At 30.0% G+C, this 20594-nt stretch overlaps 1 protein-coding gene and 119 non-coding genes across 125 annotated transcripts; 58 read left to right on the plus strand and 62 right to left on the minus strand.

The window, feature by feature from the left end:
• The first annotated feature begins 52 nt into the window (after nucleotides 1–52).
• Nucleotides 53–73, plus strand: 21ur-750. The gene has a single exon (NR_059636.1).
• Nucleotides 54–74, minus strand: 21ur-14365. Its single transcript, NR_059637.1, has one exon.
• 21ur-7533 lies at nucleotides 55–75 on the minus strand. The gene has a single exon (NR_059638.1).
• A 317-nt stretch (nucleotides 76–392) lies between these two features.
• On the minus strand, nucleotides 393–413 carry 21ur-12735. The gene has a single exon (NR_059639.1).
• A 112-nt stretch (nucleotides 414–525) lies between these two features.
• On the plus strand, nucleotides 526–546 carry 21ur-3473. The gene has a single exon (NR_059640.1).
• Nucleotides 529–549, plus strand: 21ur-9150. Its single transcript, NR_059641.1, has one exon.
• A 71-nt stretch (nucleotides 550–620) lies between these two features.
• tag-273 (LIM zinc-binding domain-containing protein) lies at nucleotides 621–18700 on the minus strand (the record flags this gene model as incomplete). Of its 6 annotated transcripts, NM_001307071.3 has the most annotated exons (15): nucleotides 754–922; nucleotides 1372–1505; nucleotides 3114–3319; nucleotides 3835–4240; nucleotides 5189–5589; nucleotides 6208–6304; nucleotides 6864–7124; nucleotides 9910–10022; nucleotides 13977–14054; nucleotides 14766–14872; nucleotides 15268–15495; nucleotides 16452–16690; nucleotides 17154–17258; nucleotides 17547–17570; nucleotides 18566–18673. In NM_001307071.3, 15 exons carry the CDS (start codon nucleotides 18671–18673, stop codon nucleotides 754–756), a joined length of 2676 nt encoding a protein of 891 aa, NP_001294000.1. The 6 variants fall into 6 exon arrangements, with proteins under 6 accessions (NP_001023516.1, NP_001294000.1, NP_001294001.1 ...); NM_001307072.3 differs by lacking the exon at nucleotides 17547–17570; NM_001268884.3 differs by lacking the exons at nucleotides 754–922; nucleotides 1372–1505; nucleotides 17547–17570 and adding exons at nucleotides 1818–1826; nucleotides 5817–5915.
• Nucleotides 1007–1027, plus strand: 21ur-9748. Its single transcript, NR_059642.1, has one exon.
• 21ur-9869 lies at nucleotides 1092–1112 on the plus strand. The gene has a single exon (NR_059643.1).
• On the plus strand, nucleotides 1344–1364 carry 21ur-8300. The gene has a single exon (NR_059644.1).
• On the minus strand, nucleotides 1355–1375 carry 21ur-10685. Its single transcript, NR_059645.1, has one exon.
• On the minus strand, nucleotides 1864–1884 carry 21ur-5327. Its single transcript, NR_059646.1, has one exon.
• On the plus strand, nucleotides 2189–2209 carry 21ur-14691. Its single transcript, NR_059647.1, has one exon.
• On the plus strand, nucleotides 2192–2212 carry 21ur-2437. The gene has a single exon (NR_059648.1).
• Nucleotides 2528–2548, plus strand: 21ur-2671. The gene has a single exon (NR_059649.1).
• Nucleotides 2710–2730, plus strand: 21ur-10142. Its single transcript, NR_059650.1, has one exon.
• 21ur-3114 lies at nucleotides 2713–2733 on the plus strand. The gene has a single exon (NR_059651.1).
• Nucleotides 2871–2891, plus strand: 21ur-8425. The gene has a single exon (NR_059652.1).
• On the plus strand, nucleotides 2872–2892 carry 21ur-5000. The gene has a single exon (NR_059653.1).
• Nucleotides 3062–3082, plus strand: 21ur-6765. The gene has a single exon (NR_059654.1).
• On the minus strand, nucleotides 3343–3363 carry 21ur-12533. The gene has a single exon (NR_059655.1).
• 21ur-10637 lies at nucleotides 3531–3551 on the plus strand. Its single transcript, NR_059656.1, has one exon.
• On the plus strand, nucleotides 3680–3700 carry 21ur-346. The gene has a single exon (NR_059657.1).
• On the minus strand, nucleotides 4253–4273 carry 21ur-7736. Its single transcript, NR_059658.1, has one exon.
• Nucleotides 4254–4274, minus strand: 21ur-7528. Its single transcript, NR_059659.1, has one exon.
• 21ur-2494 lies at nucleotides 4256–4276 on the minus strand. The gene has a single exon (NR_059660.1).
• Nucleotides 4577–4597, minus strand: 21ur-11601. Its single transcript, NR_059661.1, has one exon.
• Nucleotides 4581–4601, minus strand: 21ur-2719. Its single transcript, NR_059662.1, has one exon.
• Nucleotides 5002–5022, plus strand: 21ur-6950. Its single transcript, NR_059663.1, has one exon.
• Nucleotides 5159–5179, plus strand: 21ur-6349. Its single transcript, NR_059664.1, has one exon.
• Y57G11A.226 lies at nucleotides 5562–6308 on the plus strand. The gene is made up of 2 exons (NR_131642.1): nucleotides 5562–5609; nucleotides 6237–6308. It is a non-coding gene; the product is annotated as an Unclassified non-coding RNA Y57G11A.226 (non-coding RNA).
• On the minus strand, nucleotides 6324–6344 carry 21ur-8141. The gene has a single exon (NR_059665.1).
• On the minus strand, nucleotides 6541–6561 carry 21ur-5142. The gene has a single exon (NR_059666.1).
• Nucleotides 6681–6701, minus strand: 21ur-1968. The gene has a single exon (NR_059667.1).
• On the plus strand, nucleotides 7215–7235 carry 21ur-12443. Its single transcript, NR_059668.1, has one exon.
• Nucleotides 7373–7393, plus strand: 21ur-12571. The gene has a single exon (NR_059669.1).
• 21ur-15338 lies at nucleotides 7456–7476 on the minus strand. Its single transcript, NR_059670.1, has one exon.
• 21ur-5511 lies at nucleotides 7457–7477 on the minus strand. Its single transcript, NR_059671.1, has one exon.
• Nucleotides 7460–7480, minus strand: 21ur-6082. The gene has a single exon (NR_059672.1).
• 21ur-9428 lies at nucleotides 7465–7485 on the plus strand. Its single transcript, NR_059673.1, has one exon.
• 21ur-6444 lies at nucleotides 7599–7619 on the plus strand. The gene has a single exon (NR_059674.1).
• Nucleotides 7736–7756, plus strand: 21ur-15110. Its single transcript, NR_059675.1, has one exon.
• On the plus strand, nucleotides 8176–8196 carry 21ur-4748. The gene has a single exon (NR_059676.1).
• 21ur-9471 lies at nucleotides 8470–8490 on the minus strand. Its single transcript, NR_059677.1, has one exon.
• Nucleotides 8473–8493, minus strand: 21ur-11716. Its single transcript, NR_059678.1, has one exon.
• Nucleotides 8611–8631, plus strand: 21ur-5828. The gene has a single exon (NR_059679.1).
• 21ur-5764 lies at nucleotides 8722–8742 on the minus strand. The gene has a single exon (NR_059680.1).
• 21ur-4272 lies at nucleotides 8723–8743 on the minus strand. Its single transcript, NR_059681.1, has one exon.
• Nucleotides 8992–9012, plus strand: 21ur-1793. The gene has a single exon (NR_059682.1).
• 21ur-4819 lies at nucleotides 9230–9250 on the plus strand. Its single transcript, NR_059683.1, has one exon.
• Nucleotides 9318–9338, plus strand: 21ur-5450. The gene has a single exon (NR_059684.1).
• 21ur-11791 lies at nucleotides 9321–9341 on the plus strand. Its single transcript, NR_059685.1, has one exon.
• Nucleotides 9452–9472, plus strand: 21ur-14299. The gene has a single exon (NR_059686.1).
• Nucleotides 9453–9473, plus strand: 21ur-5227. Its single transcript, NR_059687.1, has one exon.
• 21ur-8595 lies at nucleotides 9630–9650 on the minus strand. The gene has a single exon (NR_059688.1).
• Nucleotides 9775–9795, plus strand: 21ur-1675. Its single transcript, NR_059689.1, has one exon.
• Nucleotides 9825–9845, minus strand: 21ur-10101. The gene has a single exon (NR_059690.1).
• Y57G11A.225 lies at nucleotides 10188–10312 on the plus strand. The gene has a single exon (NR_059691.1). It is a non-coding gene; the product is annotated as an Unclassified non-coding RNA Y57G11A.225 (non-coding RNA).
• On the minus strand, nucleotides 10427–10447 carry 21ur-14707. The gene has a single exon (NR_059692.1).
• On the minus strand, nucleotides 10802–10822 carry 21ur-1115. Its single transcript, NR_059693.1, has one exon.
• Nucleotides 11101–11121, plus strand: 21ur-7869. Its single transcript, NR_059694.1, has one exon.
• 21ur-6679 lies at nucleotides 11322–11342 on the plus strand. Its single transcript, NR_059695.1, has one exon.
• Nucleotides 11484–11504, minus strand: 21ur-3708. Its single transcript, NR_059696.1, has one exon.
• Nucleotides 11485–11505, minus strand: 21ur-12905. Its single transcript, NR_059697.1, has one exon.
• 21ur-6479 lies at nucleotides 11688–11708 on the plus strand. The gene has a single exon (NR_059698.1).
• Nucleotides 11717–11737, minus strand: 21ur-9071. The gene has a single exon (NR_059699.1).
• On the minus strand, nucleotides 11896–11916 carry 21ur-5778. Its single transcript, NR_059700.1, has one exon.
• On the minus strand, nucleotides 12009–12029 carry 21ur-9701. The gene has a single exon (NR_059701.1).
• 21ur-13269 lies at nucleotides 12444–12464 on the minus strand. The gene has a single exon (NR_059702.1).
• Nucleotides 12445–12465, minus strand: 21ur-6559. Its single transcript, NR_059703.1, has one exon.
• Nucleotides 12447–12467, plus strand: 21ur-6112. The gene has a single exon (NR_059704.1).
• 21ur-1668 lies at nucleotides 12788–12808 on the plus strand. Its single transcript, NR_059705.1, has one exon.
• Nucleotides 12847–12867, minus strand: 21ur-8443. Its single transcript, NR_059706.1, has one exon.
• 21ur-8496 lies at nucleotides 12974–12994 on the minus strand. The gene has a single exon (NR_059707.1).
• Nucleotides 12977–12997, minus strand: 21ur-3746. Its single transcript, NR_059708.1, has one exon.
• On the plus strand, nucleotides 13123–13143 carry 21ur-9995. The gene has a single exon (NR_059709.1).
• Nucleotides 13124–13144, plus strand: 21ur-6208. Its single transcript, NR_059710.1, has one exon.
• On the minus strand, nucleotides 13332–13352 carry 21ur-5690. The gene has a single exon (NR_059711.1).
• Nucleotides 13477–13497, plus strand: 21ur-8523. The gene has a single exon (NR_059712.1).
• Nucleotides 13584–13604, plus strand: 21ur-3125. The gene has a single exon (NR_059713.1).
• Nucleotides 14065–14085, minus strand: 21ur-1196. Its single transcript, NR_059714.1, has one exon.
• 21ur-13793 lies at nucleotides 14444–14464 on the minus strand. Its single transcript, NR_059715.1, has one exon.
• Nucleotides 14445–14465, minus strand: 21ur-13761. Its single transcript, NR_059716.1, has one exon.
• 21ur-2238 lies at nucleotides 14621–14641 on the plus strand. Its single transcript, NR_059717.1, has one exon.
• On the plus strand, nucleotides 14733–14753 carry 21ur-7117. Its single transcript, NR_059718.1, has one exon.
• 21ur-5625 lies at nucleotides 14736–14756 on the plus strand. The gene has a single exon (NR_059719.1).
• On the minus strand, nucleotides 15145–15165 carry 21ur-600. The gene has a single exon (NR_059720.1).
• On the minus strand, nucleotides 15148–15168 carry 21ur-7256. The gene has a single exon (NR_059721.1).
• Nucleotides 15587–15607, minus strand: 21ur-13361. Its single transcript, NR_059722.1, has one exon.
• 21ur-2062 lies at nucleotides 15590–15610 on the minus strand. Its single transcript, NR_059723.1, has one exon.
• 21ur-1515 lies at nucleotides 15785–15805 on the minus strand. Its single transcript, NR_059724.1, has one exon.
• 21ur-14507 lies at nucleotides 15786–15806 on the minus strand. The gene has a single exon (NR_059725.1).
• Nucleotides 16046–16066, minus strand: 21ur-3358. The gene has a single exon (NR_059726.1).
• Nucleotides 16249–16269, minus strand: 21ur-4554. Its single transcript, NR_059727.1, has one exon.
• 21ur-4464 lies at nucleotides 16865–16885 on the plus strand. The gene has a single exon (NR_059728.1).
• 21ur-907 lies at nucleotides 16922–16942 on the plus strand. The gene has a single exon (NR_059729.1).
• 21ur-9293 lies at nucleotides 17008–17028 on the plus strand. Its single transcript, NR_059730.1, has one exon.
• Nucleotides 17011–17031, plus strand: 21ur-7487. The gene has a single exon (NR_059731.1).
• On the plus strand, nucleotides 17140–17160 carry 21ur-3942. Its single transcript, NR_059732.1, has one exon.
• Nucleotides 17601–17621, minus strand: 21ur-6364. The gene has a single exon (NR_059733.1).
• Nucleotides 17605–17625, minus strand: 21ur-7599. Its single transcript, NR_059734.1, has one exon.
• On the minus strand, nucleotides 17606–17626 carry 21ur-2498. The gene has a single exon (NR_059735.1).
• On the minus strand, nucleotides 17672–17692 carry 21ur-9659. The gene has a single exon (NR_059736.1).
• On the minus strand, nucleotides 17675–17695 carry 21ur-13477. Its single transcript, NR_059737.1, has one exon.
• 21ur-12535 lies at nucleotides 18028–18048 on the plus strand. Its single transcript, NR_059738.1, has one exon.
• 21ur-9027 lies at nucleotides 18114–18134 on the plus strand. The gene has a single exon (NR_059739.1).
• On the minus strand, nucleotides 18378–18398 carry 21ur-10580. Its single transcript, NR_059740.1, has one exon.
• On the plus strand, nucleotides 18506–18526 carry 21ur-4220. The gene has a single exon (NR_059741.1).
• Nucleotides 18701–18839: 139 nt separating the features above from the next.
• 21ur-6294 lies at nucleotides 18840–18860 on the minus strand. The gene has a single exon (NR_059742.1).
• 21ur-901 lies at nucleotides 18843–18863 on the plus strand. The gene has a single exon (NR_059743.1).
• On the minus strand, nucleotides 18843–18863 carry 21ur-11689. The gene has a single exon (NR_059744.1).
• Nucleotides 18864–19085: 222 nt separating this feature from the next.
• 21ur-1964 lies at nucleotides 19086–19106 on the plus strand. The gene has a single exon (NR_059745.1).
• Nucleotides 19089–19109, plus strand: 21ur-12778. Its single transcript, NR_059746.1, has one exon.
• Nucleotides 19110–19387: 278 nt separating this feature from the next.
• On the minus strand, nucleotides 19388–19408 carry 21ur-8604. Its single transcript, NR_059747.1, has one exon.
• On the minus strand, nucleotides 19389–19409 carry 21ur-11300. The gene has a single exon (NR_059748.1).
• Nucleotides 19410–19552: 143 nt separating this feature from the next.
• Nucleotides 19553–19573, plus strand: 21ur-8693. The gene has a single exon (NR_059749.1).
• A 309-nt stretch (nucleotides 19574–19882) lies between these two features.
• 21ur-12231 lies at nucleotides 19883–19903 on the minus strand. The gene has a single exon (NR_059750.1).
• A 245-nt stretch (nucleotides 19904–20148) lies between these two features.
• Nucleotides 20149–20169, minus strand: 21ur-9489. Its single transcript, NR_059751.1, has one exon.
• A 163-nt stretch (nucleotides 20170–20332) lies between these two features.
• Nucleotides 20333–20353, minus strand: 21ur-3628. Its single transcript, NR_059752.1, has one exon.
• On the minus strand, nucleotides 20334–20354 carry 21ur-205. Its single transcript, NR_059753.1, has one exon.
• Nucleotides 20355–20594: the final 240 nt, after the last annotated feature.

The following is a 20594-nucleotide window of genomic DNA, read 5'->3' on the forward strand; positions in this document are numbered from 1 at the left end:
TTTTGGAATTTTAAAGAATTAAAATAAGATGCTGAAACAGAAAAATTCTGCTTTGTTACGAAAATGGAACGGAAACTATTTAAACTAAAAGTTATCGTACTAAAATTAAAGAAGTGAAACAGATGAAAAATAGATAGTCGGAGCTAATAAATTCAGGAAGTGCACTTCATAATGTTTTGGTAGATCCCAGAAAATATACTCTGATGTTCTGTAAAAATGAGTTTGAAGCCGTTAAGAAAAATTTAAACATGTTGCCATATTGACAGACGAAAAATAGATTGACAGACGATTTCTATTTTTCGTCTGTCAATCTATTTTTCGTCTGTCAATCTATTTTTTCGTATGCAAATCTATTTTTCTATTGCTCATCGGACCCTGGTGCTGTAAAAAAAACCACTCAGCTAGTAAAGAAAATACTTTTTATGTTTTTTCGGTTGCATTAGGCATCATTGTGCAACTTTTTTTTTTTCAAAAATCAACTGTTTCATATTCATCAGAAAATTCCCAGTGTTAATACTATTTCGTTATTGAGTTTTGTGTATCCAACTGAAAATATTATTGCTGGAAAGCTGAAAATAAAGTTTGAAATTCCACATATTTTTCACACTGAACATTAAAAAAAAACATTACATTTATTTATTGAAATTAAATTTACCAGAAAATGCATAAATAAATGGCAACTGAATTGAAAGTATTGTGACAATTTTGTGATTTTGAGCAGAGCGGAGCAAATGATTAAATCAGTTAAAAAAATTAAATATCAGAGACTTCTTCTTCCTCCACCTGAGCAGTTTCCATTTCATTATTATTATTATTTTCTTCCAAACTGAGCATTTTCCGGCTTCGGTTCTCTTCCATTAATTTGAAGTGAACACGACAGTAAAGATCTCCAGATTGTTGGCATCGATGAGCCTTTTCTACTCTGAGAATAAAAATTTTAAAGTTTTAGGAAAAACTGTTCTGTTTCAAAATTTTGTTTTAAGTAAAACTGAAATTTCATCCAAAGTTTGTGCAGTGGATACATTTTTTTTAGCTAAAATGTTTCTATGTTTCTGTCATTTTATGTCGGGTCGACAACTAGAATTTTTTGATGAAGTCATTTTATCCTTCAAAATTATATATTTTCGCGCGTTTGAAAAGCAAAATGTTAGTTTAAAATTTTTTTGAGAATTTAACATTTAACTTTTTTGAAAACTTGTTAAAAATTCTCATCGAAAATTATATTTTAACGGTTCTCAATATTATTCAAGTAAGACACCCCGTAATTCAACACATTCCCCAAATAAATAAAAATTTTCTGTTTCAAAATCTCGTTCTAAGTAAAACTGAAATTCGTCCAACGTTCTTTCAACTGGATTTAGTTTAGCTCACCTCAACGCCTGCTTACAATCAATACACCTGAAACAATTCACGTGATACAGTAACCCAAAGCACTGAAATTGCTCTGCACGATACACATTCTTGGTGCACAATGAGCATTTATCGGGTGGCGGGAGGCAGAATCTCTGAAATTTTGGGTTTAGTATGAAAAGCCACACAGTTAGAGAGGTTTTAGTTGGCAAAATATCAAGTTAGATGGAGAAGTGTTAGGAGAGAGAGAGAATTCAAATAAAAAAATGTGTTAGATTCTTGGCACAGCAAATTTTGTTTCTTTTTGTTTTCTAAAAATGTCGCTTTTTTTCAAAAATTTATCAAAAATTCACCAAAAAAAATGGAAAAAAATAAAGTCGAAAACATCAAATTTGACACAGACACATTTAAATACGGGTAGGAAAATTGTGGGAAGAAGGGAGGAATAATAATGGATATCCAATGTATCATTGAGCCTGAAAATGATAAAAAATGATAAGAAACCACCACCAATACATGAAAGTTGACAAAGAAGCAGTGTGGATTAGGCGGGCAATGTTTTGAGTTTTAGGTGAAACAGGGATTTTTTTGGAACATTGTTGTTGAAAATTTATTTGAAACTGAAATGGGAGTAAAACTTCTCTGTTTCTAACATTTTCAAATGATCAAGTTTTATTTTAAAACATTATTTTTATTTTTTCAAGAGAATCATAATTTTGTTGAGGAGCTATAATTTCCAAATTAAAATACTAAAACACCACCTTCATCATTTTGTGGCAATTTTAAAAAATTACAGTTTCGACTGTTCATTAAATAATCTTGCACTTTTTCACTTTTTTGTTATAATACTGCTTCCTTCTGTGAATGTTGAAAATTCATTTTCATTGAAATTGCAAAAATCTGATTTCAAACTGGCCAGTGGGTAAAAACTTTTTTCACTATTTTCTCAAATATTCTTTCAAAGGATTAACCCAGTTTCACTTGAATATTAACTATCCACAATAAACTGGAATCATTAACTTTTGCAGAGCTATAAATTTCGAATAATAGTTATGAAAGTCCCAGGAATTATCATTTTGTAGCTTCAAGAATAGAGTTTCAGTTAAGAACATTCAAGTTAAAAAATATATCGCTTCAATATGTTGTTTTAATTACTTAAAATCAGTTAAAAAAACATTAGAAACTGATCTCTGAAAGTTTTGTATTAAAATCTTTAGATATCGTATCTCAAATTACCATTTCAAAAACTACTATCATTTCATAACAAGATTCTTCAAGCTACTGTTAGACGAAATTTCAACAGTTAAAAAAATCAACTGTTTCGTTACGTTATTAAAGGATTGCAATTATGTTTCCGGTTATTAGTAGTTTGTCGATATATATATCATGAAATGAATTTCAAAAATAACCGATATTTGCAAATCTTTTACTCTTTTTTTAACTTTTCAAAAATAGAAATCTCTGGCGAAAAAAATATTGTTTCAATATTTTCATGAAACCCATCAGTCTCTTTCGTATTGTTTGAGCGATCGTTAGGAGTAGATTATTTATTTTTAAAAAAAGTGTTCAGCGCGCCACATCCTGATTGTTTCTAACGTTCGATTTCCCAACTTTCTTATTAATTTTCAAAAAAAAAGGAAATTCTTGAATCTCCACAATATTATCCCTGTTTCAACCTCATAACTTCAACATTTTCTCCAAATCTAATCAATTCCCCAAAGACCATACACCATCCCAAAAATAACCAAAAATTCTCAACTAACCCCATTTCCCGTTTTCTTCTCTGGCATCTTTCCTTTCTCGGCCTTCTTCGCCTCCTTTTGTTGAATCTTTTCCCATTTTGCAGCCATTTTCGACGCGTGCTCTGCTTTAATTGCCACGTCCTCATCACGAGCTTCATTTCCTTGAGAAGCTGAAGCCTCAGCGAGACGTTCCTCTTCAAGACGCTTTTGAGCTTCTTCTCGTTCTCCTGGAAATTCAAATTAAAAATTAAAAAAAACGGTGAAGTTGTTATCAAAAATGAAATATTCATAGCTTTTAATTGGTGACCGTGAAACGGAAGATTTTTTTTCTGTAGAATTAACTGACTTATCTTGAAAATTGAGCTGGAACTTTTTTTTTCAGAGAATGATACTGTTTCACAGTTGCGATACAGTGTTAGAATAAATTTTCTTGTACAATGTTTTTCTTTCTGATAAATTCAGAATTTAATTGAAGTTTTAGGAAAAAACTGTTTAACTGAAAAAAAGATCAATCTCGTAAGTTAAGTTCATAATTTTTTTACTGTTTCACAATGGACACAAAAATTGATCAAAAATTTTAATAGTAGTGTAAGATGACATTTCGAGAAACTTATTTATTATCTTTCTTTGAAATGATTCAGGAATCTATGAAAGAGTTTATGAATTGTTAAATCAGTGCGCTTTATCATTTCCTTATTAAAAAAAACCAATATTTTTCCTCCGTTTCAACTAAAAAACTAACGTTTCATGGCCTCGAATTCTTCTTCCATTTGTTGCCTCTTTGCCTCAACAACAGCTGCATCTGCATCTGCTTCTCCAGCATTTTCAAACTTTGCCTTAAAGTCCTTGGCTGCACATTTCAATGCTTCCAACTCGGCACGATGCTCAGTATTTTGAGTTTTTTGATTTCCAGAATCTCCGATATTTTTGAATTTATTCATCAAATTCTTTACATCAAAAGCGTCATCTTCTTCCTCTTCTGGCTCCTGCTCATCAGTATTTCTTCGATTTATTACCTCTGCCACCGGTTTATCATCTTTTTTATCCCATTTACTTGGTTCTGTGGACTTTTTGGATTGTTGTGGAAGTACTGGAGAAGCACCGGATGCATCGATTTGACGGAACTTTTCACGAGCTTTTCCGGCCATCTGGAAATATTTATGTTTAGTCAAATGAGCAAAATAACTTCCGAAAAATTCAACAAAGTATTTGTCGAGAACTTGAAACATTGGAATTTTGTAAATTTTTTTGATTCTTGTTTTTGTTTATATTAGTTTCTGGTCAATTCTAGTGAATAAGAGAAGGATACGAAAATTTTGTGTTTTCACTTTTTTTTTGGATTGTACCACTTTTGGGTTTTTCTTAGAATTTATTTTCTCTATTTTTGTGTATGTTTTCTTTCTTTTTTTCCCTTTTTTTGTTTAATTCCAGGATTTCTTTTGAATTTTTTTAAATTCTGAATTCTAGAACTTTAGAATTTAAAAAACCCATTGTGAGTGACTTCAGTGAGTAAATTTTAAAAATTCTACAAAAATTTAACGAGAATTTGAAACAGTGGAATTTTTTGTAAAATTTTTTTGATTGTTTTTTAGTACATATTATTATCAAAATAGTTTTAGAAAAAATAAATAAAAATTTAAAATAAACAAATCTTATCTTTCACACCATTTTAAAACGCTAAAAATTTCTACCAACACATAACGGAAATTTTCGAATAAAACAAAAAAAAAGAAAGAACATTCGACCAATCAGAGAGGTTGGTCACGCCCCCTTAATTCTTATTGGTTGGTGTGCACAGAGTCAGAAGTTGAAAAGCCCGTTTCATAAAAAATCGAATAACTGAAAAGTAAAATTGAAAAAGTCCTGTTTCACCAAGTTTTCAAAACGAGTCACCAAATTTTGAGAGTAATTATGTATTGGCCTTTTTGTTTTAATTTTTTGGCAGTTTTGGAAAAATAATTGACCGGTGAGCACTGTTTGTGCATTAAAAAATTTATTTTTCAAAATTTTCTTAAAATTACTGTTTCATGTAAACTCCAAGTTAAAATGAATTTAAGTGGATTTAGTACAATGTGATAAAAAAAAAGTTATTTTACCTTAACTTCAACATCCAATGGATTATATCCCTTATTCGCCTCCTCCTCTCCCACAACCTCCTCCTGAGCTTTAGCACTTTTCCTCGCCAACTTATATCTCTGAAACTCGGCTTCAATCTCTCGTTTCTTGAGTTCAGCTCTCTCTTCTGCAGTCATTTCAGATTCATCAACAGCATTTCCCTTTTCGAATGTTGCCTTGATATTTCCAAGTTGGACACCTTCTCCCAGGTCAACTTGAGTCTTTTGTACCTCAACTCCTTCCTCTCCTTTCTCGAATTTATCCTTGAATCCTTTGAGTTGACCGAATTTCAGATCATCTAGATCCTTGACTGTTTTTTCCACGGGATTCGCTGCGTCATAGGCACTTCCTGCCATGAATGACTTGCGGGCTTCGGCGGCGGCTGGAATTTGGAATTTTTATGTGAGGGAGCTTCAATGAGTGAGGGGTTTCAACAAAATCTTATGAATAAAAAGCTTCTTTAAGTTTCCACTGCTACCGTGGCGCTGTCGGTAACACTCACGCGTTCTGTGGAATAAATTTGAAGCTTGTTGGTTTGATCCACCCGCGCTGGCAAATTTTTTTTTGTTACTTTTTGTTGAAACCCCCTATCAATTCAAAAAAGGAAACCTTTTGATGTTTGAGGTTTCCAGGTTTTTGTAGTGATATACGTCTTTCGAACACACTTCAAAAGTGCTTGTATCGCATCACCGCCATCGTCTGGGATCACTTGAAATATATGGTTTTTTTTGGTGGAGTTTACAAGAAAAAAGTACGAAATTCACAAGTGGAAGACGCAGACGATGGTGGTGGAGAAGTTTTAAGGTTTTGAGAATTGAAAAAAAATAATTGTTTCAAATTCATGACAGAGTACTTTAAAAATTGTTCCTGGAGTTTGAAGCACATTTTTTGCTGTTTCAAAGTAAACAAAAAAGTATACCAAAATTTTAATTATTGTTTTTGCAGTTATATTTTTGTTGAATTTGAATGTCCAAAACTCTCAAAAATCTCAAAAACCAACCTGAAGTGCTGAGCTCATCCTTATTCCAGCTTCGCTCGACGACTTGCTCATCGTTGTCGCCACGCTCCTTGAAACGGTCTTTCACTGAGACTCCACCCTGAAAATGGTTTCTTTTTCAAAAAAGTGCTCCCGTTTAATCAACTTTTAGGAAATTTGTAAGAACATTTGTCAAGAAACTGAAACATTATATTTAATATTAAATATTAATATTTTTTGAAAAGTTAATTTTTTGAAAAATGAAGTTTTCACAAAATTTACTAAACCGATCGCTCTAAAATAGAAAAAGTGTGGGAACCTCAAATTCAGAACAAAAATCAGAATGTAATTTTTAAACATAAGCCTACATCCAAAAGAATACACCGTTGTTTTGAAGAATTTCAAATCAACCATATGAAACAGTAAATTTTTTGTTTTTTCAATCAAACCTGCACACGACAGCTACCGAGTTTCGCTGAAAATTGTTGGTTTGTCGGGAGAAAAATCTTGATGAGTGAGCGGGAAAATTGTTTTCTGGATGTTTATATGCAAAACGTGAAACTGTAGAATTTTTAAAAAAAATTTGAAATTCTTCAAACAAACGTTTCTTACTTGAAAAACGTACTGTTTCAGTACAATTTAAGTTAATTATAATAATTTTTAAACGAATACCAACTAACCTTCAACGCTTCCAATTCCTTTCTCTCTGCAGCTTCTTTGGCTTCAGCTGTCTCCACATTTCCCTCCTTCCATTTATTCTTAATATCTCCAACATTTTCAAAGTTAAGCTCAACTTTTTCCGCTTTCTTGCTTCCTCTGATAATATTTGGATCACGATCAGCACTTTCACTCTCGTCATCACTATTCTCGAGGGCGGCTCCCGAAATAAACTTTTCAGCGTTTGCCTTCACTTTTCCTGCTGCCAATAGGTCCTTTTCGATCTGAAAATCGAGAAATTGAAATAGTATAGTTTAGAAAACAATTGCTGTTTCGAAACTTGTATATATTTTTTTGCACAAAAAATATGTTACTAGTTGTAAAAATTTGTAAAAACAGAGACTTGTTAACTAAAATATTAAAAAAAATCTTATTTAAAATCTGCTAAAAATCATTAAACATTGAAAATTTAGTTTTAAAATTTGGACTGTTTTCAAAAGGTTTTATACTGTGAAATTGGCTTGTTCCTGAGCCTAATGTATGTAACGTTGCTTAGAAAAGTTTAAACATTTTTTTGCTGTTTCATAAAATTAGTTAAAATTCATAAAAATTTCAAAGTACTATTTCAACAATCTAATCATTTTAATAAAAACTAAAAGTTTCTAATAAAAACCCAGTGATACAGTGAAATTTACGTTTAAAAAAAATTAACTGTTTCTGAATTTTTAGAAATGTTTTTCTTAAAAATTAAGTACTAGTACGGATACGATCTCTATTTTATTGTATAAAACCCAAATAATCCAAGTTTGATTCCAACTTATTTCAAAAGTTCAAATTAAAAAATTCCACTGTTTCAATTTGTTTTCTTATTTTTCAGGTGCTGACGGGGTTCTCTTCACTTGAATACCCCCGAAAGTAATAGAATACACCTATCCAGAGACCCCCCATCCGTTACCACATGGCGGTGCCGGGGGTGTCAAACATTAGTCATTTGTGTATATGGATGACAATATAAACATTACTATGACTGACTATAGTTGTTAGATACCCAATTTCTATTGAATTTAAAAGGTGACTCTTGGTTTATTGGACCAATGAATAATACTATGAGCCTGGCGGCGAAATTAATTTTTGGGTAAAATTTTGACATATTCTGAAAGTTGGTTTAAGGAAATCAGAATCTAAACATTTGTAGCCATAACTCTAATTTGAATTTCTTGAAATGAAACTTCACAAAAAACGCATTTAAAGTTTGAAAATTTGTAAAAATTTTGAAAAAAAAATCCACTGTTTCTAAATGTTCACATAAGAACGTTAAAAAAAAGTGTTTTCTGATACAACGTAGAGTACTGGCTAATAATCTAAATTTTTCAATTATGTCTTGAAATTAGTAGTTTTTTTTTAATTTCAAGATCTTTTATTGGCGGAATTAATATATATGATCTGCAGTGTAGGTACGAAAACGCCTGCCTACCTTGTTAAAAGTGTGCATATTGCTAAAAGATAATTTCCATGGCAGCTTTTATTGCAAGTTAAAAAATTCAAAAAGACCTTTAAACAAAATTATACATAGTTTGAAAACTTGAATTTAAATTTCTAAATCGGTGATTGAGTCGATAAAAATAGTAATACAATAAACAATAAGAGCGACTAACAATTGAAATTTTGCCTGAATTATTTTTTTTAATTGTGAAACAGCAAAAAAATTTTTAAAAATTTTCTACAGTTTCACCATCTTCATTTAATTCCATTAAAAATTTAGCAACTTGATCTTTTCAAAACTTAACGTTTTCTATTTTTAACTTTATGCTCGTGAACATGTAGTGTATACATGTAGAAAAATTTTGAAATAATTTTACTTACAATCACTAATAATTTATTGCTCGAAACTCAAATGAATTAACCAAGTTGGAGGAATTGGTTCTTATTTTAGTAACTTAACGAAACAGATCCCTGTCACCATTAAAAAATCAATTTTTCAACTGACAATCACGTAAACAAAAATAATCCCATTACTAAGGTAATACGAATAATTTTAAATTTGATTTAAAAATTACATGGGTAATGTAAAAAAAAAGTCGACAATTTTCAAAAAATGTAAGAACTGTTTCAACTTGTTGATATAATTTTATGTTGAATTTTGTACTTCAATACAACGTAGAGTACTGAACTAATAATTTCAATTTTCAAATAGCTCACGGATTCCGTAATTAACATGATTGCAGTTGAAACACAAGTGATTGTATCAATTTTTATCATAGCTCAAAGATATTTTTAATTTAGAAAACAAAATCAAAACTTTCATAAAAGTTGTGAAACACTATTTTTTTTTCCAATTTCTACTGTTTCACCAAGTTCATATAGTTTCCGTCAAAAATATGTGCTTTGATAAAAATGTAGAATGAGAATGAAAAATGCTAAAAATATTTCTGCTGTTTTACTACGTTTATATAGTTTACTTGAAAATTCTTTAGTGTTGTGATAGGGAAATAAAGACGATTTACTTAAAATCTGAAATTTCAATTAAAAACAAACTTTTGTTGTATATTAATGGAAAATTAATCTGCTGTTTCACTACGTTTGTATAATTATTTTTTTAAAATTTAGGGTATTCTTTCGAGTACCATAGGACGTTTTGAATATGTTTTTTTGTTTTGTCAATATGATAGAAAATAACAAATTCGGAAACAGTTAAAATTGTCTCGAAATTAATTTTTTTCTTACGAAACAAACGGTTAATTTAGTTAATAATTTAACCGCTTTTAAAGAAACAATCAATTAGCAAGTTTTCACGGAGTTTTCACGGATTATTAAACTAAATAAAGATTCGACAGAAAAATATCAATTGTGAAACACTATAAAAATTAGGATCTTTGTAAAAAATTTTGACTGTTTCATCATGTTTTGATAATTACCTCTACAATTAATGTTCATTAATGTTTGTTCAGCTTTTAAATTAGTGAAATTTAAATAAAAAATGTTACTCCGTGAAAAAGAACAATGCATCGCTCTGAAATTTTGTGTAAAGCTTTTTAGAATTTTTGAATCGGTAAAAAATACTGTACCCACCTGAGTTTTCTTCTCAACATTGTCGACTTCCTTGCACGACGACTCAAAATCTCCCTTCTTTTCTCTGAGACTCTTGAGCTGAGCCAACTCGTCATGAACACCACCGCCGCCGGCTGTAACCATTTCTCTTATTATAATGAATTCTCTCTATTCTCTCTTTGGCTAGTGTCCAGTTGAGGGATTGGAATTTCGGGATCGCGGCGATTGGTGGCAAGTCAATAGATCGTATAGATGATATAAGTATGATGTGGTGTGAACTGCCTAGAATGAACCGCCGGCGAACGCCCGTCTCCGCCGTCCCCCGCGCAAGCGCAAGAGCGCAACGGAATTAGGCGGAGTGTGGGGAGAGAGCACGCGTCGAGGTGGAGACGCAGACAAATATACATTCTCCGGTTGAAGAGGAAACTGGGAAACAGTGGAGAGGAAGGAGGAGGAGGAGGACACTATTATTATTGTTATTATAAACATTTAGGATTCAAAGTGAATAATAGGAGAAAGTTGAGAAAGATGCTTGTCTATTGTCTATAATTGAAAGACAATGGGTAAGGTTTTAGCAAAAAAATTTCTAGAAACCATGGAACAGTATTAGTTTTTCAGAAAAATTGATGATTTGCAAATTTTTTCTGTTTACCAGTTTTCACAATTTTTGACGATCTTTTCTCAATATTTCCGTTGAGCTTAACTCTTTGAGTTGAAGGCGTTTCAAAAAAAAAATCAAAAAATTAGCCCGCAAGATGTCAGCCGCTCGAACTACATATTTACAGATGTGGTATGACAACAATTTGTTATCAATATTTTGTTTGTTGAAAAGTTGCTTTTTTGAAAAACTTGCTAGTTTTTAATTCATGATTGTTTGAGAGTTTTGACAACTCTTTAAATACAACCTGAAAGACATTTCTAGTAACTGCTGGAAGTGTGATGAAATCAAGTTCAGAAACATAAAAACATGGTAAATCAGTAGAAAACTTTAATCCTTGTTTTTTTTAATCCTTATGGGGTTATTCAAGTAGTATCGGAAAATTAAAAAGTGTAGAAAAATTACGTCACAACCTTATTCAAGTATATAAAAACATGTATTTAAATACATTTGTGACGTCACAAATGTATTTAAATACATTTTGCTACATTACTTGAACAACCCCATTACTGTTTCAGGTACTTGTGAATTACATGCCCTCATTTTAATGGTAATTTTTTAAGTTATGGGAAATAAAAACGCGAACCACACTTTTGTATTTTTGGGCTTAGGATATAACATTTTCTAAGCCTAATGAGGAAAAATGCATATCACGTTTTATTTAATTGGAGGAATTAGGGAAAATTTAATTTAATTTGAAAAATGAGGGCATGTAATACACAAGTACCCTGTTTCATCATGCTTATATCGTTTCTGATAAAATTTGGTGTTTTAATATTCATAGAATAAAGGTAATACGTTCCTCAAGCAATTTCTACTACACCGCCTAGCAGCACTCCTACGGTGCTGTGACTTTATGCTTAAATGTCCGTTATTTGGATTAAATATGTAAATAAAATCGCTTTCAAAGTGTGGATGATATGATGGAAGAATAATTATTGCTAACGCTACATTGTCAATGTTTTTCTCATAATGATACCAAATACATGAAGACATTGAAACAGTAGAATTACAAAAATACGTTACTTTGTGTCCTACCAATGTTAAAATTATCATAATTGTTTTAAAATTTAAGATTTGTGGAAATAATTTCCTCTGTTTTAAGTTGAACATTTATTGATGTTGTGTTCTGTTGTCATATTAGAGTATTTTTTAAATATCCTTTAACAATTCTAGTATGTTTCGACTTCTTCATGATTTTTCAGTCACTAAACTTTTTATTAACTTAAGAAAACGGACTAATTTTAATGTTTATGAGACTCAGTTGAGTTTTTCAAATGACTTAAACCATGATATTAAAAAAATTTAAATGAAATAATGGATTCCAAGTTGAAGTTGCAAAATATTTAAATTATTGTTCTCATATCGAACTATTTTACGAATTAATGGGAAGTTTTTATTAACTTATCGAAACTGTGGACTTTGTGAAACCGAATTGAGAAACAACCGAATTTGGGAAAACTGATATACTAGATATATGCTACTTGATATACAAGTATGAACTGATTATATAGAATTCTTGAAACAGTAAACCTATGAAACTTTATAACGACGTTTTTTTTTTCATTTTGAGGTTCGAAATCTATTGATATTTATCACTACTTTATTTTTGGAATTCTCAACAATTTTCACACATTTCCTATTTGTCATAAGTTTCCCGTGTTTTTTTTTCAAATTTGATAAGTAAGGTCACAAAATCTTGAAAAAATGAAATTCAAACATTCTTAGAAAACAACTAAACTTGTGGAATTCAAGAACAAAAAAGCAAAATATTCAAATTTACAGTTCAAACCCGTTACTAATCCAGTGGAAAACTTTTTTGAAAATTTAAAATTCTCAGATGGTTCAAAAACTAATGTTTCAAATTAAAAGTTTAAAGAGAAACTTATTTTAAAACTAATCGGTAATTTTATTGTCAATTATTTTCTTTTAAATTTGTGGTAACTATGAACAGTTCATGAAACAGTGAGATAACAAAATTTGTTGAATCTATTTTTCAAGCTCAAAATATATTTGCGTTGTTTTCTGTTGTCATATCATTATGTTTTCTCAATTAAAAGAAAGGATTAAAAAACGATTGCGATGCGTGCCTAGGATCCAGGATTCCAAGTGCTGCTCCCAATCGGCTTCAATTTATGCAACGTCCGACTGTCGACAGTAATAGTTATTTTATCTAACTTCAAAAAATTCTAGCATGTTTCATCTTCTCCATGAATTCTCATTTATTTAACTGTTTTTCATTAAAGTCGTGATGACAAATGAAATTCAAGGTGGCTCAAGTACTGATGTTTCCAGTTTAAGTTTTGGCTTTGAAAAGTGAACTGATTTAGAAATTATTCAAGTATTGTGTAAAGACTCATCGAAACCGTAAATAAAGAAAATTAACTGCTGAGTTTTCAAAGAAAAAACACATAAAACGGAAGCTATTGAATTCATAAATCGTGCACTTTATTTCTTCCCCTAGTAAAAGCGGAAACTATACAAAGTCCTTGAAAAAGTGGAAATATAAAATTCATTGAAATAATTTTCTCACTGTTTCAAGATCAACATTTATTGTTCTTTTTGTTGCTACATTATTTGTTTTCTTGCTAGAACACAAATTTCTGAAAATACATATTTCGGAACATATTTGACGCGAAAAAATATAGCCAAAACTAGAGTAAATCTTTAAAGGACTACTGTAGCTTCGATCTACGGATCCGATTTTCGAATTGAATAAAAATTATTTAACTATGGATAGAATTATTTATTAACTTTCTATCGATATACATTCTCAGATTATAATGTGTTATATTTATCAATCATAATAGACCGGTCAATCATATTGAAATTATATATAGGTCCTGAAACAGTGAAAATTGAACATTAGTTTAAGATTTTTTTAACTGTTTTAACGTTGAAGTTTATTGGTACATTTTAATAACATTCAATTCTTACAAAATCCCAACGTTAGAAGAATATATACTCTAGCTGTAACTATACGTTTTTCGGCTGTTTCAGTGTTTTCATATAAAATGAAAAATAGTAAGTTGAATGATGGGACCGTCTCTTCATTTTCTTTACAAAATTATGAAAATTTTTCGCATTTCCCAGTTAGTAAAAAAATTATCTAATGTAAGATTTTGTATCGTGGTTAAATAAAGTTTTACTGTTTCAAAATCTATTTTTAAACTTTTTTAGCATTGTCTTCACCATTTATTCTCAACTTTTTCATTTTGATAATCATCTATTTCTCTGCGTCTCCCTACTCTTTCTCTCTCTCGCCATCTCACACCCCAGTTTTATCCTGATTCAACACCTGTCGCTTTGCATAATAATAATAATAATAATGAGAGAATTGATCATACCAATTGATTACGAATGACCCGAATATGGAAGTGGATTTCGGATTTTTGAATTTAAAATTGGAAGTCGAGGGATAAAAACTCACATTTGACAACACCTTGAAGCTGCTTTGGCTTACTGGAAACTGCGAATTCTTCCTCGTCAGAGGCAGCGTGCTCGTCTTCTGGAAATATTCATTGTTAAAGCGGATAGCAGCAATTTAACATTAAAACATTTTATATTCATGAGGTGTGTGAAACAGTAAATTTTTTTAAATGCATAAAAATTGCTGAACTTTCGGAAATAAGTGTTGAAAACTGTTTGACACAATTTATTGATATTTTTGAGGTAGGCACAGAAATGACTACCTGCCTGCCTACAGGCATGAAATATGAGAGCTGTGTTTTTTCGCTTGTTGCGGCGAGTAAAATTTTGTTTGCCTGATAGCTTAGATTCTGATTATTTTGAAAAAAAATCTCAGGGTTTTCTCTGTTTTGTACGGAAATTTACAAGTTTTTATTTTATTTTTCTGTTTAAAAATCAGTTTGTTTAGTAGGAACTGGATTTTTTTTAATTGAAATGGATCTGGAAAAAATTTTGCAACAATTTTTTGATAAATTTCAAAAACTTTATGAAACAGTTTCAAATCACCCACTCGTTAAAATTTGTTTAATCTCAAAAAAAATTGTTTTTACCAAAATTTTCTGTTTCAGAAAATATAAAAAAATATATAATTAACCATATCTATGTTATGGCAATTATTATGGCAAGTTAAAATGGCGACTGAAATAAAATTTCTACAAATCATATTAATTTTCTGTTTAAACACCTCTATATTATTTCCTACAAAACCAAACAAAATTGCTCTGTGTTTTTTTAATCAAAATTGTCATACCTTCCGTATTCTGTGGATCCATTGTGTGTGCAATTTCCGGATGGAACACTTCCAACATGTGGACTTTACACAAAAGTTTGCCCTCGTGAGAGTTGAAATTCGTTGGCCTGAAATATGAATAATTGAGAACATGTGGAAAAGTCAGAATACAGAATTGTAATAATTTCAATACTTTTTAACATAAAAAGATAAGGAAATCTCCGTTATAAATTTAGAAATTATATTAAAGATGTTCTGAAACAGTAAAAAACATTAAGTGAAACTTTTTTTAAATGCAAATGTAGATGCTTCGGCTCAAAAATACTTTCTAATAAAGTCTGAAAAATTATTTTTATTTTTTTTCATGGAGATTTTCATTTTTAGTTTGGAATTTTATTTTTAATTTGATTATCACGATGGAACATTGAAAAGTATTTTTTTCGCAAATTTAAAAACTACATGAAACATATATTTTTCAAATTTTTCCGTTCTACAATAGTTTTATTTCAAAAAAATGACCCACGTCAATTTCTTGGCGCACTTGCAGCACTTGAAGCATTGAATATGGTATAAATTCTTGTTGGCAAGCACTTTTTCTACTGGATATACAACTTTATCACAGATGCAACAGTTCTTCTTCTCTTCCTGCTTCACCTCCTGGAATGCTGCTTTCATTTTTGACAAATCCGCACTTCGCTCAATGTCCACAGCGGTTTTTTCTACGACAATGTCACTTTCACCTTTTTCGAATCTGGAAAATTGTTTGAATTTTAATTTTTTGTGAAATATGTAGTTTGTTTTTCATTAAAAATATATATGGCTTTTATTTTATTCGACTATTTTATTCGTCAATTGCAAAAGGATCATTACATGGTGAGAAAAACTTAAAACATAACAACTATTTGAAACTGCTCAATTTGAAAAAAAAGTTGCAGAATTTCGATAAATGTTATCTTTTTTTCATACTTCTAAATTTAATTTTCAGAAAGCTTTTCATCTGCGTCTGGCCAAATATGTATTTTTTGAACTTTGCTTTTAAAAATGTGTTCGAAAAATTGATAACGCTTTCGGGTCAGGCTAATTTGTTAAATAAACATTGTAGAACAGTGAAAAATTTACAAAAAATTCAAATTGTTTTTAATAAGAAAATAATCTCGCAAAAACGTTTAAAAAACCATTTTTATAGTCTAAAGTTTGCTTTTTGAAACAAAAACCTTAAAAATCATTTGATTTTTTCTCATTCTCAGTCAATTTTTATGAGACATGATCACGGTAATCTTGCAATGAAAATAGAGATTTGGTTCCGAAAAAAAAAACATGGATTAACAATATTACAAATTTTACTATTTATGGAGTTGACAAAACTGCGGAATTTTTAAAGTTTAAATTAATTTAAATAATTGTTTTGTTACTTTATAAAATAGTTATTTATTTCTAGTAAGAATTGCGATTTATTTTTTTATAAGCAAAAAGTTTTAGTAATGGGGTCATTTAAGCAGTGTCGGAAAATCGAAAAGTGTTCAGATTGTAAATTGAAAAAAATTCGAATTTTTAATATCATGTTGAAACAGTGGAAATTTGTAAAGTAAAAATTTAGAAAACATTTTGAAAAAAAAAAAGATTTTTAATCAAGGCTATGATTGTTTTTTTAAAGGTTTTGCGACCTAAATGTCAGATTTTCGATTGTAACAAACATAAAAACCGCACCTCTCCTTGGCACTAGCCAAAGTCTCTTTTCCAACTCCTCCAATTTGCTCCTTCTGCATTCTTTTCAGCTTCTGCTCTAAATCCTCATCCATCGTCGAATCGATATTCTCAAACTTTGTCTTGAACTTTGAGAATTTCTCCTGGCCAATTTCCGTTAGCTTCTGACGTTCTTCAAGGCGAGCAATTTTGGTTTCATCGTCCTCGTTTTCAATGTTATGCACGGCGCCGGTTTCGAAGTCCTGAAGTATTGATTTTTTTTTTTTGCTTTTTATTGATAGTCGAGATATGAGAAATGTCATATTTCGAGACGGTTGCTTGGATTTTCTTGAAATTTCTCAATTGGTAAAATTAAATTAAGAAAAAATGTTATGTTTCAACTAGTTTTCATACTTCAGTTAAAAATCTTTTTTTAATATTTCGCCCGCTTCCCAAACAATGCTTAAAATCACTTTTACTTTGTAACCAACTAATGTAATTCGAGAAGTGCGTTTTTTTTTTGAAAAAAAATTCAATGTTTCAACTATTCTATATAAGTCGTGTTCAAAACACGGAAAAGTGCTTTCGTCGTCGATCCATACCATCTTTAAAAATTTGGATGAATTTCTTATAAATCAGAAAAAAATATTTTGGTGAAAAAGTTTATCTGTTTTACTGTGCCCATATTAAGTACCAGTTTATAATACGTCAGTGCATAGAACGAACCTTTTTCATTTTCTTCAACTCCTGATTTCCGGCTTTCAAAGCTGCCAATTCCTCTTCTCGTGCCTCATCTTTGACGGGACCCTTGTTTTCGAAAAGTGCCGATTTCTGAAATAATTGGTTTATTTGTTTTGTCAATTTATTTTTTTTTTAGAAAATTGGGTGTCATAAGCAGCTGTTAACGTGATTGGAAAAGGTGGGAGAAGTGATGAAACAAGCTGTAGAAGTGCGGTAAAATTGGAGAAAAATAGGAAAAGCTGAGAAGCTTTTCATTACTTTGGGACCTTTTTTTTTGAAATGTGAGGATTGGGGTGCAGTACTAATAGGAAAATGCGATGGTAAAGCATTTTTTGAAGAAGTGGGAAGAAATTTGTGAGATTGTGGTTTCCAACTTACTGTTTGGTCGCTGAGCGCTTCTCTCTAAAAAATACATTTTTTAAATAAAAACAGTGTCTCCTTATAATTTGTCCAACGAACTTGAAATTAATTTTTTTTAACTTTTTGAAAATATATTGAAACATGTGACATAAACTTTAAATGGAATAATGAATACCTCATTGTTTTCCGACAAAAATAATTTCATGAAACGGTAATTTTTTTCTCGTATTATCTAGAAAATTCATAGATTATACCTGTGTTGAATTTTTAGATAATTTTAAAACGGGATTTTTTTCAAATTACACGGATACAGTAAAGATCAAAATTTTAGAAATGAAGGGAGTTATCTTGGAAATGATAACAGTTTTACAAAATTAACAGCAAATTTGTCTAAAAAATGTAAATTTAATAACTCACAGAACCAATAAAAATTTGTTGTTACTTGAAAAAGCGTGTTTCATGCAGCGTTTTAAAGTTGTTTAATTATCTAATCCCATGATAAATTTGGAATATTGCTAATATGAGTTTGGAAAATTTACCGTTTCAAAGTCTTTTTAAGTTTCGACGATTTTTATGCAAATTTGATCGCACCTCTCCTTTTCTTTGGTTTGTTCTTTGACAGTATCCCAATATAAACATCTTCCCGGGTACAAATTTGGAACGTTTCAAGTACGTTTAAATAGATCTTTAGATCCCATTGTGTTTTTTGGTCACTTGACAGAGCAGCCGTTTTTCGCTATTTATCCAATTCAAGTGCTGTTCTTTTATCCAATACGACTAGTTTGTATATAGTGTGGCAAGAACGCTCTAATGAGAAAAATTGAAAAAAGAAAAGTTACAGCTATATGAAAATGTGCTTGAAAATTTCAATTAAATTTTAGACATTTTTAAAAATTTGGTCTTAATTTGAAACCGAAACTAAAATTCTTGCAGTTTCACTACTTCATAAAAATTTCTCTCAAATTATCTGAATCTAATATATAATATATAATATATAATGCAAACTTCCTTTATTTTCTGACAGTTATTTCACTCACCAACTGCTTCAAATCACCGCTTCTTCCCTCAATCTTGATTGGCTTTTTTGGGGCTTCATCTTCAGATTCCGATGAAGAAAGTGCGTATGGATCCTCCTCCTCTGTCATTTTTCTGGATTAGTTTTGAGGGGGTGTCTGGAAATTTTTTAAATTAGATTCCATTGACACGCGAAACCCTGAAAATTTGGAAGAAATAACAAGAAAGAGCAAAAAAAGGATTATAATTTTTTAATGTTTCACAGTTTCATGAAAGTTGTAGTTTGCGAGTAGTACGTGTTTCCTTACATGCACTTGAATATTTATTTTCTTGTAATAAATCTGAAATATGAAAATACTGAAACATATCAAAACAATTTTTCAAAATATTCAATAAATACAGAAGCAAAAATTGATTTTATTCTGATAATATTATATAGCAGCTTTTAGAAAAATAATTATAATGAAATGGAAATATATACATTTTAAAATTTGATCAATGTTTCAAAACTTTCTCATTTTCCATTCTTTTTGTGAAAAGTGTTGATTTATGATTTTTGGGTGTCACTTTTAAAATTTAAATGTTTCTAAAAACTTATAGGACTAATAAACTACCGAAACTGATACAAAAATGATACATTTTGCAGTTAAATAAATTGGATCCACCCGCATCGGTGACATTACCAATAAACGTATTTTTAAAATTTAGTTAAAGAATAAAAAGCAGTGTAAAAAAAGCAGTGTGCCAAAAAACTTTTGTAATCAGATAACTACTTGATACATGTCTGAAACAGAGAATAAAAATTGGATGAAATACGCTATATTTAAGTTAGTGTCGATTTGCTCAGTTTAGCATTCAGTTCAAAAATGAAGTTTACGCTATATAAAATGTTAATATTTAATTTTTGAATCAGTAAATTTATTTTGTTAAACTGTGCAAAAGTTACCAAGTGAAAAAACATTTTCAGTTTCATTATTGTAACTAATAAAATGTCATATACCACTTGGCATTAGGCCATCAAAAAGTTTATTGTGATATATCTTGATTGATTTTTTTTTCAATAAAAAAAATATTTAAAATAAATTTCAAAACAGTTTCATAAGTTTTCGAAATGTAAAATCAAATGATCAGTGAAAATTATAATCGAAAAATTTCAAAATAGTGAGTGGTGAAATTGTTGGCACCGTGGAAGCAGTAAAGTGATCAACAACGGAAGGTGATAAAGAACAGTTGTTGCTGTGTGAATGTTTTTCAAAAAGAGCAGGAGGAACTGGTCATCAGGATAGATAGAAGAGATAATTGTTGCGAAACCGGAAAATTTATTTTTGGATTGTTGACAATTTTTGTGAAAACGTTATCCAGTATAAAATTAAATAAAATTGATTGAGATTTTGTGAATTATGAGAAAAAGTAGAAATTTATTCAGTTTTTTTAAGCAAAAATAAATATCAAAAAATGTTTCTCAAATTTCGAATATTAAAAAAAAGTATCTTCAAAAAGTGAATTTTAAAAAAATCTAAAAAATTAACATTCAGTAATTTTTAAAACGCAAGTTTTCAAAATTTTTGTTCCTGTTTATCGTACAAATTTTAAATTATATTTTTTAAATTCATGCTAAATTGAAATATTGAAGCTAGATTTTCATTGAAAGGTTATCTCAGCTATCTGAAAAAGTAAAAATATTAAAAGTTCAGAAAATTGAAAATTTTCAAATGAGCCGCATAAGGCTTCAAAAATTGAATATTGGTGAAAATTAACTTTTCAGTGATTTACTGATGATTAAATTTTCTCAAGCAGAGTTTAGCTTCCGAATTAAAAATTCCAAACTCATTACTTCTTAATAACAAGATGAAACCGCAAATTTTTTTTGCTCAACTTTTAAACATTGTCAAGCGAAACTATTACGGTTTCAGAATAATTATAAGAGATTCCAATAAACTCTAAGTCTATGAAAATCAGCTAAATCCTCGACAAATGATTGGTTGCAAAATGAAAATGGCAGTAAAAGTGCACTAGTGAATCCATCCCCGAGACTGGTTTCGAGGCGAGCTC

Source organism: Caenorhabditis elegans, chromosome IV (assembly GCF_000002985.6).
Source record: "Caenorhabditis elegans chromosome IV".
Classification (NCBI taxonomy): Eukaryota; Metazoa; Nematoda; class Chromadorea; order Rhabditida; family Rhabditidae; genus Caenorhabditis; species Caenorhabditis elegans.